The sequence below is a fragment of the Mobula birostris genome, chromosome 1, assembly GCF_030028105.1.
Source record: "Mobula birostris isolate sMobBir1 chromosome 1, sMobBir1.hap1, whole genome shotgun sequence".
Taxonomy (NCBI): Eukaryota; Metazoa; Chordata; class Chondrichthyes; order Myliobatiformes; family Myliobatidae; genus Mobula; species Mobula birostris.
Genome location: NC_092370.1, coordinates 108,886,821 through 108,900,331, shown reverse-complemented (window position 1 = coordinate 108,900,331; position 13,511 = coordinate 108,886,821). Strand labels below are relative to the sequence as shown.

At 38.2% G+C, this 13,511-nt stretch overlaps 1 protein-coding gene across 3 annotated transcripts in view; it reads right to left on the bottom strand.

The window, feature by feature from the left end:
* Positions 1 to 1,864: 1,864 nt before the first annotated feature.
* The window catches only part of LOC140198807 (serine/threonine-protein kinase OSR1-like), a 142,079-nt gene continuing 130,432 nt past the window's right edge, over positions 1,865 to 13,511 (bottom strand). For all 3 annotated transcript variants that reach the window (XM_072259866.1, XM_072259875.1, XM_072259884.1), the window contains 4 exons: positions 10,934 to 10,986; positions 9,130 to 9,198; positions 8,209 to 8,273; positions 1,865 to 8,093 (listed from right to left, as the gene is read on the bottom strand). In XM_072259866.1, the coding sequence (XP_072115967.1) occupies positions 8,019 to 8,093; positions 8,209 to 8,273; positions 9,130 to 9,198; positions 10,934 to 10,986 (262 nt within the window). In that variant the 3' untranslated portion in view covers positions 1,865 to 8,018. The remainder of the gene's footprint in view (positions 8,094 to 8,208; positions 8,274 to 9,129; positions 9,199 to 10,933; positions 10,987 to 13,511) is intronic.

Genomic DNA, 13,511 nt, shown 5'->3' with positions numbered 1-13,511 from the left:
CCCCCTCCTGATGTTAATCAATTAGACTTTAAAACCCTAGCCTCCCCTTTCACTGACATTTTATAACAGAATATTACAGCATAGGAGCAGACCCTTCAATCCACAATGGTCTGTCAAAATAAATTAATCATCAAATGGCCAACTCATCTAATCCTTTCTGCCTATACAATGTCCAGATCCTTCCATTTTCCTGACAAGAGTTTGATCCTAGGACATCAGATGCAGCCCATTCCAATAGCAGTTTCTCAGTATCGCATGAATAAATGCTCACTGTATTGACTTCCCTAACCTGTGCCCAAAAAACAAGTTGGCAAAACTCTTGATCTCTGTATTTCTTTGACAGGCCTTCTTTTCTAGTTATTCAGATGTGAAAATAGGATGCAAATCTCCATCCTTTTCATTCTGGAACCTCACCCTCCACCACTTAAACCAAATATCCCTCAGAAATAAAAAAAATCTGACCTGAAATATTAAATAATTCCACCCCACCAAACAAAATCATTTCAACTACTCACATTGTTTATTGTTATATGCAATTACAATAATGTCCATCAGTTGATTGAAATTGGTGTTCAGGAGGCTTCACATTATCAAACTGGTATAGTTAAGGCGGCCAGGTTTCCTTGGATACTAAGAGTACTAGCCCTAAAAGCAAATTATAGATTTTGAGTTTAAAAACTGAACTAAGATTGACAAGAGACATCTCACAGAAGTTTCCATCAGATGATAACCTTCTTACAAAGAAAGATCTAAGAAATAAGGAATGGAAATAGATTCAAAATGCATCTTCGGAAAGGATTTAAAGAAAATTCAGAACGAGTCATCAGAGTACAATAAATTTCTACAAATGTATAATGGAAAACATTGACAGGTTATGTCACAGCCTGGTATGGAAACACCAAAGCACAGATACCCAAGAGGCCGGAGAATGGTGGCCTCAGCCAGTTTCTTCAGATACAACTCTTCTCACAAATCAGAATATCTGTAAGAGGTGATGTCTCAGGAAGGCAACATTTATCTTAAGGCCCTCACGATTCCAGCCATGATCAATCAGAAAGGAGGTATGGGAGCCTCAAGACCCTCACCTCAAGGCTTATCAACAGCTTCTTCCTCACTATCATCAAGTTCTTGAATCATGCCAAACAACCTTAATATTACCTCCAATTTCTTCTCTTTCAAACTTAGTTTTATTAGTTTGCACATGCATAATTTATGTTAACTGAAGTTTGTTGACATTGTCATCCTCTCACATTGTGTTGCTAACACTTATGAAAATAAACTTTATCATAAACCCAAAAGAAAACATTCATTTTTGTTTACCCAAGAGTGGGATTAGTGAACCTTTTGGAATGATTTCAATTCACATGGCAAAAGTGCCTCTGAACCCATATTTTAAAAGCTTAGATGTGGATGGGTAACGTCAAAAAATTAAGAACATCATGAAAAAGGATTTAGTGCTTTCCTGGCATATATGACAATTAAACTCTTCTTGGGCTTCGAGCCATACCCCAACATCATCCCTGGAGAAGATGGCAGTTTGTCATTGAAAAGTTGGTTATAATTGATACCTGTACCCAGCTGGAAACCAGAGAAGAGTTTATTCATAAGAGTATTATGGTTTAAGACTAATGCAATTTTCTTGTTGATTTCTTCCTTTGTATCTTTTGCTACATTCAAGAGTGTACTAGAGAGGAAAATAATTGTACTTTCTTGTAAGGAAGGAGAAGCATGTCCAGTAGTAGACACAGAAATCCAAGATACTGTTTGCTCTTGACTATTTCAGATATTGCTTTTTACTCTGATCAAATAGATACCCAAAGTGGAAAATGATTTTGAACATACGAAAGAGCTTGATTTTAAAAAATCTCAAGATAATACAAAGACTATTTTTATTTTGCTCCAGAAATAAATTTCTAGCAATAGTCAAATTCTAGACTTAATTCAAGAATGTCATACAAAAATTACAGCAGTGTGGCACTTAGCATAACACTTTTAGCCAGCGATCAGATTAGGGTTCAATTCCCACTACTGTGTTTGAGGGGTTTGTATGTTCTTCCCATTACCTCTGGGTGCTCTGGTTTCCCAATACATTGCAAAAAATGTTTGCATAAAGGTTAGTAAGTTGCAGCACGCTATGCTGGCGCTGGATACATGATGACACTTGAAAACCACCCCCAGCACATCCTCGGACCGTTTGTCACATGTACATCAAAACATAGTGAAATATGTCAAAGTTAATCTTTTCTATTTCTCCATTTCTGGAAGTAGATGTTGACAAGCTTATATCTTTATCAAGCCTTGTGCTATGTTCGGCTCTGCATGGGTAATAAATAACATGTTGATGCCAGAACGTATGACGACACTTGTGGGCTGCTGCTAACATATCCTCAGACTATGTTGGTTATAAATGCAAATAACACATTTCACTGCATGTTTTGATATACACTTAGTGGCTACTTTATTAAGTACCTCCTTTACCTAATAAAATGGCCATCGATCTTTGTCTGCTGCTGCTGTAGCCCATTCATTTCAAGGTTCAATATGCTGTGCTTAAAGATGCTCTTCCATTGTTTAAAAAAAGGCTCGAAACATAAACCAGGAAATTATAGGCCAGTGAGTCTGACATCAATTGTGGGAAAGTTATTGGAAGGTATTCTAAGGGATCGGATATATAAGTATATTTGGATAGACATGGATTTTGGATAGTCAGAATGGACATGTGTGTGTCTAACCAATCAGAGTTTTTTGAGGCAGTTACCAAGAAAGTGGATGAAGGAAGGCAGTGGATGTTGTCTACATCGACATTAGCAAGGCAGTTGACAAAGTCCAACATGGGCAGTTGGTCAAAAAGGTTCAGTCGCTTGGCATTCAAGAGGAGGTAACAAACTGGATTCAACATTGGCTTCGTAGGAGAAGCCAGAAAGTGGTAGCAGAGGGTTGTTTCTCTAACTGGAGGCCTGTGACTAGTGGTGTGCCACAGGGATCGGTGCTGGGTGTTGTGTCTGTTGTTGTTTATCATCTGTATCAATGATCTGAATGATAATGTAGTGAAATGGATCAGCAAATTTGCAGATGGCACCGAGATGACAATGTAATGAACAGCAAAGAAGGCTGTCACTGCTTACAAATGAAATTTAAAGCAGACAAGTATGAGATATTGCACTTTGGTAGGACCAATCAGGATAAGTCTTACACAGTGAATGGTAGGGCACACTAGTGCAGTACTGTGGAAATATCTACACCACTCTCTTTTATGGATGAATATTAAACCAAGGTCTCATTTTACTCTCTTAGGTGAAAGCAAAAGATCTCATGGCAAAAATCAGAGTGGGGTGCAAACCTGGTATTCACTATAACACTAAAGATAATTGCATTTATATTTATGTAAGCTCGCTGCATATAAACTGGCTGCTGTATTTCCTAATAATAACTACTACAAGTCAAAAGTACTCCAATGGGCTACACAAAAACTTGAGACATAGACGTGAGGTGTTGCAAGAAGACAGTACACTGGTAAGGGCACAGTCCTTAAGTGTTGCTGAGCAGAGAGATTTTGGGATCCAAGGTCATAGTTCTTTGAAAGTGTCTACAGTGGTTGATAAGGTGATTCAGAAGCTTTTTGGAATGCTTGTTTTTATTGGTCAAGGTATTGAGTTCAAAAGTCAGCAGTTATGTTGCAACTTTATAAAATCGGTTAGGACACATCTGGATTATTGCATACAGTTTTGGTTGCCTCACTTTAAGGATGTTGAGGCTTTGGAGAGGGTGCAGAAAAGGTTTAGCAGGATGCTGCCTGGTTTCGAGGGCATGTGCTATCAGGAAAGGCTGGATAAACTTGGGTTGCCTTCTCTGGAGTGTCAGAAGTGGGGTGGGGGGGGGGGCGTGTGGAATCTAATGGAGGTTTACAAGATAATGAGAGGCATAAATAGAGTGAATAGCAGTATCTGTTTCCCAGGGTTGAAATGTGTAATACCAAAGGGCATGCATTGAAGGTGAGAGGGGGTAGGTCCAGAGGGATATTGGGTGCAAGTTTGTTTTTTTTAAAAACGCAGTTGTGGATGCCTAGAATATGCTGCCTGGTATGGTGGTAGAGGCAAATAAGTTAGAGGCTTTTAAGAGATGTTTGGATAGGCACATAGATGTAAGGAAGATGGAGGGATATGGACATGGTGCAGGTAGGAGGGATTAATGTTTGGGCATTTTTGATTTGCTGCTTTTTTTTAAGATGGTTCAGTACAACACTGTGGGCCGAATGGCATTCTACACAACATTAATGACTTGGATATGTTGCACATTTAATTCACAGATGCAGAACTACAATGGAGTCTGAGTTGCAGTAAACATGAAAAAAAATGAAGACAATTTAAGTGTGCAACTTGCACCTAAATGTATAATTCATAATTTGACACAATATACTCAAAGGTGCAGGGCAAAATATTTTTTTTTTAAATGTTATAGAGAGACACACTGGTGTGCTTTGTCATGACTTGCAAATAAACACAAATACAGTAAACAATTTCTCTTCTGAGGATGGAAGTAGAAATGAAGAGGTCTGAGGAGACTGGCCAGTCTGGTTCCAGCTGGCTGGAAGGCAACAGTAACTCAACGAAATATACTTTACAACAGTGGTGTGCAGAAAAGCATCACTGAATATACAACACATCAAACTTTGAAGTGGATGGGTTACAAGCAGAAGACCATGAAAATATACTCATCAACCACTTTATCAGGTATAGGGGATACCTAATTTTGACTGCATTGAGTAAAAGAACTTGCTTTTATTGTGAACCACAAAGCCCTGGCATATCCAAAACACTTTTGAGGCATACCTGATTATTGTAATGTAGCTGCCAATTTGCAGGAAGCAATCCTTCGCAACCAGCAAGGAGGTCATGACCAGATAACTTGCTTTGACAATACAAGTCGGGGGATATTTGCTAGCTAAGATGCCACTAGTCTCATTTGATGATTCTTCAAAGAAATGATATTCATGATATTTATTAAATTGGGTCAAGAGAAAATGGGTCTTAAATTCAAATGTGGCTTCATCAACCAAGCTACATTTTATGAACGTTGGACAGAAGTGCCATTCTTCATCTTGTGCTGTATTCTGTTATGTCAAATTTTATCAAATAAATGATAGCTAAGATATCATGCAAAATAAATATCATTCTGATTGGAATGCAGGACCCAAATCCATTAAATTGTTTTTAAACACGTTTTCTTGTACACAATTATTTTGTTACCAGGTATTAGATAGTTGAAGTCTCAACTTTAAGCACACAAAAGATATTTTGCTGTTTATTGATTAAAAGGAGTTAGCAAAACCATGCAAAAAAATCCAAAACAATCATGTTGAAGAAAAGTGATCACAATATTTTACACCTTGTGTTACAATCAGTATACACCGATTTGTGAGTTAGCCTTAGCAACAGCAGTCCTCAGTCCCAATTAATAGGCAAATATTAATAAAATAACCAATGCTAGGTCTATACAAACTTAGAAAAAAGCTGTTAGAAATCATGTAGCTGGGTCACATGAAAGATCCTATAATTCCCATGTGATGGAAGACAAATCAAAAGCTTTCCTGTCAAAGCCAAAATATTCATATCCGTAAAATATTCAAAAACCAGTAGGTCCAAGAATGAAGAACTCAGTGATTTTAAAATAATTCTAAAAACAATTTTTTCTTATTTACAGTTCAAATAATTCAATCAAATTCAATAATGTCAAAATGTACGTGTCTCTTTCTAAAAGCTCTTTCCACTATTTAGCCAATTGCTTTTAAACAATATTTTAAAAGCACCAGTCAAACAAACTATGCAATTATGTGGCTCCAGTTACTCCTCCACAAATCTTTCCTTAAATGAGGATTTTTAATTTGGTTACACAAGGTTGACTGACTTGTGCTAACTGGAGGGCAGCTGTATCATACCCAATGGATAATACCTTTATTCTCTCGTTCTAGTTTTTCAGTTAGGAAAGAAAGATGACTTTTTAGTAACAATTCAAATGGATGAAGAAAATAAATGATTGTCTAGAATGCTGCTTAATTTAAATTTCAAGACTTGGATAGAGGCACATGTCAGATCAGTAAATCAGGATCGGGAAGGAATTCTTCAGTGTGACCAACAATTAGAAAATACTGCCAGACATAGTAGTTAATAACTTAGAATTAGTTGAGGCAATATGATGCAGCAAAAAAAAAAAAAAAAAAAAAAAAAAAAAAGTAGGGGAAACTGTAGGATCTTTTTAGATGGATAAAATAAGTTAAAGGCTTCCCTCAGCCTTACCAAACTTTTTCAATACAAACATTTTTGCCTAATGGTAACATTGGTCTAAAAACTGATACACACATTTGAGAAATCAGGATAGAAATTTCTTAGGATTTGTAAAAATCTGCTGAGGTAGGGTGGGGGACAAACACAACTGTGGCACACAAACAGCTGCAGTCTTAACCACCACCATCTATAGCTGTTCAAAACCAGGCAGCCAATTTCCATCAACACCTTGATCAGGGTAACACATCCATCCCACTTGAACCCTTATTACCACTGGTTGTTGCTGCAAGTAATCTGCATTGAATTTCCTATGTAACTAGTACTGCAAAGACAATTAGTTGCACACAGTACTCTGTTGTCACTACAAGTGAAGGATGGCATGACGAACTCTCAAATTATGCCAAAAAAAACCAGTTCATCTTAATGCTGTTCAGACACCATCTGCAAAGTTTTATGCAGCTAACAAGCATCAGGAGTACATATTGCATACATCTCAGTGATGGCTATAATGGACCAGATTTGGAGAAACAAATTAGGTTCATACCAAAGTATTAGTGCAAATTTTAAGTGTAAAGGCTTGCGTGTGATCTTTACAGCATGATAGTACCTATATATTGTGCAAGCCCCAATCACATTAATACGGAATGCAGCACATAGTGTATTACTTTCATTATGTGACCCCAACTGAGTAACAAGTTCAACAAATCACTCAAAACTACCATAGTTTGAACCCAATCATGCTTTCAACTTTCAAGAGAATCTGATACAATTTCAATATTCACAGGTAAAACTTAAATCCTTTGAGCTAAAAGATCAGACAATTTGAAGGAAAATGCTCAAAACCAAATTCTCCCATTGCACCAGGAATGCGTTAATAAAGAAAAAAAGCTGACTGGAGAGTTTTAAATTTACACTATTATAAAGGTGGGATGCAGATTGCGCAATAACAGTTTATATTAGATAAATGGAAAAAAGAATTAATCTTCATTAACATTTATATTTAAATTCTGTCTTACTTTTACCACACAAACAAAAAGAAAATCTACTTTCAAATCACATCAAAGGCAGTTAGTGACGTGCCTGGCAGCCTGAGTGCATAATAAATGCATACTCAAAAATACTTGCTGCCCATCAATTTGGGCTGCAGCCCTTTGGAAAGAAAATCTCAGATGAACTGTATTCTTAATTGCAATCTATACTTGTTTTCATCTTTGTTATGTTTTATTTTTAAGAGAAAGGCTAATCAACAAGGACTAGTTACTGAAACCACACAATTTCTCAATCTGATGCACTAGATCTCTTCAAGAACTGTGGGGAAGTCCCCTCTCTGTTTACTGATCAGTAAAGCACTGTAAAAAATAAGGCAATTTTGAAAAGAAACCAGGGTAGTGGGGTTATTTGAGATGGGAAAACATAGAAGAGGAAAAACAGTAGATGAGAACTGGCAATTTTAGCTTGCCCTCATCAGGCACCCAGCTTCAGATGGGGGAAATCTGCAAGCTGAAATCTTGTAGAAAGCTCTCGATGGCATCTATTTTGTTCTTGTGTAGTGAAAGCAAATACTCAGTTCACTTCTATTTGTACATTCCTCATTACAGGGGAGAGGCAGGGCAAATGTTGCGAGTCCTACAGGCAAAGATCATCACTCTTTGGCAGTACAAGTTTCCTCCGGCCAACACCAGTGAGATACCTATTCACAGATGGGGTCAGCAAGTTTATATTCTGTTGTAGTGTGGTTTAACTAATGGTAAGTTGTGCAAATCCTATGAGCTTAACATCATCAGGAATATCAGATTCTTCAACTCCAGAAGCCTGCAGGGAAAATAAAAAAATGTTTTAGCATAATAATAATATTTTATGTCTGCATAAATTTAATTGAACAGGAAAAAATATATGCCTCATTTTCAGTACAGAAGTCCATACTCACCAATTTGAAAGTGACAGATCTATTTGTAGCTGGCTCATCCACTATCTTCTGTAGGTTTGCAGCAACTAAATTTTAGAAAAGAAATACACATTAAATATCTGTGCATTTTATTTTCGCTTTTTAAATCCAAATCAGAAAATTTAAACTCTTACTGTATACCCAATTTGAATCAATTCTTGTTTTTATTTACTGAGGACATAAACACATTGCACTTGTGGAAAATATCAAGCAGCATCAAAAATAATTAAACTGTCTCAAAAAAAAAAACAAACAACCTTTTTTCCTTTAAGTAACTGCCAACAATGTCTCAAGTACAAGTTAAATGGCTAAACTTCTTTGAAGAGAAACATTGGTTGAAAGAAATAGCTTTTTTCCATTGCTGATCTCCATTACAAAGAATAGGAATACTATTACTTCCAAGGTGCTCTTCTGACCTTGTGACATTTTCAGCACCATTGTTAAAATTCTGGAATTCCTTATTCAACACTGCCCTGGAATCATTACTAGCACAAGGACAGAAGCCATTTAAAGAAAACCCATCACCACCACCTTGTCAGGGAAACTAATGATGAGCATGTCAATGAACTCAGTGTGGCAGGAGAATTGCTTCATCTTACTCATGTTACTGAGCATACCACTACTCAGAAGAATCTATATATACACATTCAAGAGATTAGAAAATTATTTTGAAGTTCAATTTTGGAATATGGCCTTTGCTGTCAAAGCCGGCACTTATTACGCATCCTTTAAGTGGTGGGCTTTCACCATAATCCAAGTCAAAAAAAAACACAAATACAATTTTTGAAAGACAGGGTGGCACAGGACATGCTCTTGACACTACTCAGTATAGTATCTGAGATATTCAAGTGTAGTAAGATGTCAAATTCCAAAATCACATAGCATAATCCAAGCAATAGTTACCTATTACTACATCTCTTCCATCAACCAGACCTGCAGAGACAAGTTCTTGGGAAACACCATCTGCTGTATCTGTCAAAATAAATATATGCACTCATATTAAACACTAATTGCAAACCAAACAATATTTAACTTATCCAACAAAACTGCAAAATTCTTCTTCAATCTGAGCTACTTTGTATTTTCTTTAAATGAAAGTAACATATGATCTCTTTCAAAGGCCCTACTCAAAGCAGATGATGGACTACTTACAAACACCCCAAATTTAATTCAAAAGTGGGTCAAACAACTTGCACAAGGTGGTAATCAGAAGCTACATCAAAGGAGGTAAGAACTCATTATATTTCTTGCTCCTATCTAACAATGTTTGCCAGGAAATGCTGGTCAGGCAAAGACAGAAATACACAAAGCTTTGCTGTCCTGAGCGGTCAACTAACCCGCTGTTTAAATAAATAATGAATGATCAGTTGGTGTAACACTGGAGAATATTTCATGAATGATTTTGAGAAAACATAGACCTGGATTTGTTTGAGGGGGTGAAGAGCAGATGAAAGTGTTCTAACTAGGATTCGTAAGGCCAGTGATGTTGTGGGGATGGAAATGGACTCTGATGGTGGTGTCTGAAAAGAGGGTGCTGTCCAAGTTGCATGCCATCTTGGACAATGTCTCCCATCCACTACATAATGGACTGGTTGGGCACAGGAGTACATTCAGGCAGAGACTCATTCCGCCGAGATGCAGCACAGAGTGTCAAAGGAAGTCATTCCTGCCTGTGGCCATCAAACTTTACAACTCCTCCCTTGGAGGGTCAGACACCCTGAGCCAATAGGCTGGTCCTGGACTTATTTCCTGGCATAATTTACATATTACTATTTAAGTATTTATGGTTTTATTACTATTTAATAATTTACAGTGCAACTGTAACAAAAACCAATTTCCCCTGGATCAATAAAGTATGACTATTCTTAAAAATGGTATTAAAACTAAGCATTACCTCATCCACAAAATTGGATTGAGTGGAAATTAAAGACAAAGTAATGATTCATCCTTTTCCCAAACACAGGATTCTGAAGGTAGATCCTTTACAACCAAAAGTATAAATTGTTCGAAAGGTCAGCGTGTACTGGCTTGCTTCAGCTACTAGTTAACTCCATTAATTCAACCATAAACTGGGTTAACTTTTTACAGAGAAAAACTGAAAGGATTTGGAAGCTGATTAAACATATTTTGCAAAGTTGTAATAAACCTGAGTGATTCTTCAGTTAACTTTTCTTCACACAAAAATACCAAATCTCTTCAACATTAAGAATCATGCACAGGCCAAACACACCAGTGTAACTTCAATAGTTACACACGATTCAGTTTCCACTTGTAACCATGGAGGTGTTGAACAAAAACAGATTCTGCCAAGGTACTTTAACCTGAAAATTTAATGCTCAGCTGTACAATGGCATTTATGGAGGTTCAGTGGCAGACGAACAGTGCATTAACTTTAATAATCTAAGATGATTAGAAAATGAAAATAAAATAGTGCATACCGATTATTCATTTTTAGATTAGCACTTCAGGGACAACACAAACTTGTGCACTATTTAACACAAACTTATAGCTACAAAGAGCTCACATGGTATAGGATCTGAAAAAAAAACTTAAGAGCAATGTACTTGTTTATGTCTGGATTGAAGACTCCATAGTGAGTTTTACTCTATATTTGACTGCTGTAGCAGATCCACAAAAAACTTGAGACGCAGCTGGTTCCATGCTCCAGCTAGAACAGGAAAAATAAAAACGTAAAAGAACATCTTACCTCTACCTGGAGTAAATTCAAATCTTATGTCATTCAGCTCCTTCTTTAAGTTCCTGTAGGTGGAAGGGAGAGTGGGGGCAGTGGTAAACAAAAGCACCTTTCAGCTACGGTTCAAATGCTGAGTTGTGGTTTGGTTGATATATATTAGATGGAAGGTGTACGTAATTTAACGCTGGATTCAGAAAAGACTACTTGTTCTCTCTAGAGTATAGTTAATTCATTTTGCATGTAAAGTATGTAATATCACTCATTTCACAGAATGGAGACTTAGTATTTAATATGTGTCATGTAAAACTGATGACAGATCTGAGCTCCACCCTTTCTGCCTGGAGGCACTTGCAGTGCTTTTTAAAATTCTAATTTTAAATTTGTGATATCACAGTCACAGGCCCTTCTGGTCCAACGAGCCTGCACTGCCCAATTATACCCATGTGACCAATTAACCTCCTAACCTGTATGTTTTTTGTAATGTGGGAGGAATCTGGGACACCTGGAGGAACGTACAGACAATGGCAATATTGAACATGGGTCGCTGACATTGCAACTATGTAACAGCAACTGCCATGTCGCCACATCACCCCAAGGGTTATGAAGAATTTTTCCACCCAGCAAAGACATCAAAATGATTTAATTCTCCATATTCCAACAAAGCAGAATGCACACTTATCAATATGGGGCAGACAGCGTGTCTCAATGGTTTCTTTGCATTAAATATCAGGAATCTTCGCAGTGTGTTGCAGTAATGCATAGTTTTCCAAATGTTTACTAATCACTCACATTCCCATGTTCCATCAACTATCCAAGTATAGTTTTACAATAATGTATAGATTATAAGTGAAGTGTGGTTGTCTTAAAACAGTTGTGGTTGTGCTAAAAAAAAAACTAACGTAGCATCACTTTCAACATCTAGACTAGTACTAAGAGAATTACTCATTTTCTTTAATAAAAATGTCTCAGTTGTGATTTTAAAGACGGAATCAAGAAAAAAAAAATCACCTAGAGTTAGAGACATTTAGATGACAGAGACTGCTTTATCTAAATGGTTAGACACAAAGAATAAAGAGAAAAATGCAATGAAATTCATGCAAGTAGCCATCGATCACTTTGTATCAGGATGTACAGGACAACATGTAAAAGGAGTTGACAGCATATTCACCATGACCAAATGGTATCAATGCTCAGTTATCATTCGATTGGAGCTTTTAAAAACTTACTTTAACACTCCCCATTCCAACCTCACTCCTTCCGAACGCTCTGCTCTCCACTCCCTCCGCACTAATCCTAACCTTATTATTAAACCCGCCGATAAGTGGGGGGTGCTGTTGTAGTCTGGCGTACTGACCTCTACCTTGCCGAGGCACAGCGACAACTCGCGGATACCTCCTCTTATTTACCCCTCGATCGTGACCCCACTAAGGAGCACCAGGCCATTGTCTCCCACACCATCACCGACTTTATCCGCTCAGGGGACCTCCCATCCACTGCTACCAACCTTATAGTTCCCACACCCCGCACTTCCCGTTTCTACCTCCTACCCAAGATCCACAAACCTGCCTGTCCTGGCCGACCTATTGGCTCAGCTTGCTCCTGCCCCACCGAACTCATTTCTGCATACCTCGACACTGTTTTATCACCCCTTGTTCAATCCCTTCCGACCTATGTTCGTGACACTTCTCACGCTCTTAAACTCTTCGATGATTTTAAGTTCCCTGGCCCTCACCGCTTTATTTTCACCATGGATGTCCAGTCCTTATATACTTCCATCCCCCATCAGGAAGGTCTCAAAGCTCTACGCTTCTTTTTGGATTCAAGACCTAATCAGTTCCCCTCTACCACCACTCTGCTCCGTCTAGCGGAATTAGTCCTTACTCTTAATAATTTCTCCTTTGGCTCCGCCCACTTCCTCCAAACTAAAGGTGTAGCTATGGGCACCCGTATGGGTCCTAGCTATGCCTGCCTTTTTGTTGGGTTTGTGGAACAATCTATGTTCCGTGCCTATTATGGTATCTGTCCCCCACTTTTCCTTCGCTACATCGACGACTGCATTGGCGCTGCTTCCTGCAGAACCAATTGACTTCATGCAGAACTCGTTGACTTCATTAACTTTGCCTCCAAATTTCACCCTGCCCTCAAGTTTACCTGGTCCATTTCTGACACCTCCCTCCCCTTTCTAGATCTTTCTGTCTCTGTCTCTGGAGACAGCTTATCCACTGATGTCTACTATAAGCCTACTGACTCTCACAGCTATCTGGACTATTCCTCTTCTCACCCTGTCTCTTGCAAAAACACCATCCCCTTCTCGCAATTCCTCCATCTCCGCCGCATCTGCTCTCAGGATGAGGCTTTTCATTCTAGGACGAGGGAGATGTCTTCATTTTTTAAAGAAAGGGGCTTCCCTTCCTCCACTATCAACTCTGCTCTTAAACGCATCTCCCTCATTTCACGTACATCTGCTCTCACTCCATCCTCCCGCCACCCCACTAGGAATAGGGTTCCCCTGGTCCTCACCTACCACCCCACCAGCCTCCGGGTCCAACATATTATTCTCCGTAACTTCCGCCACCTCCAACGGGATCCC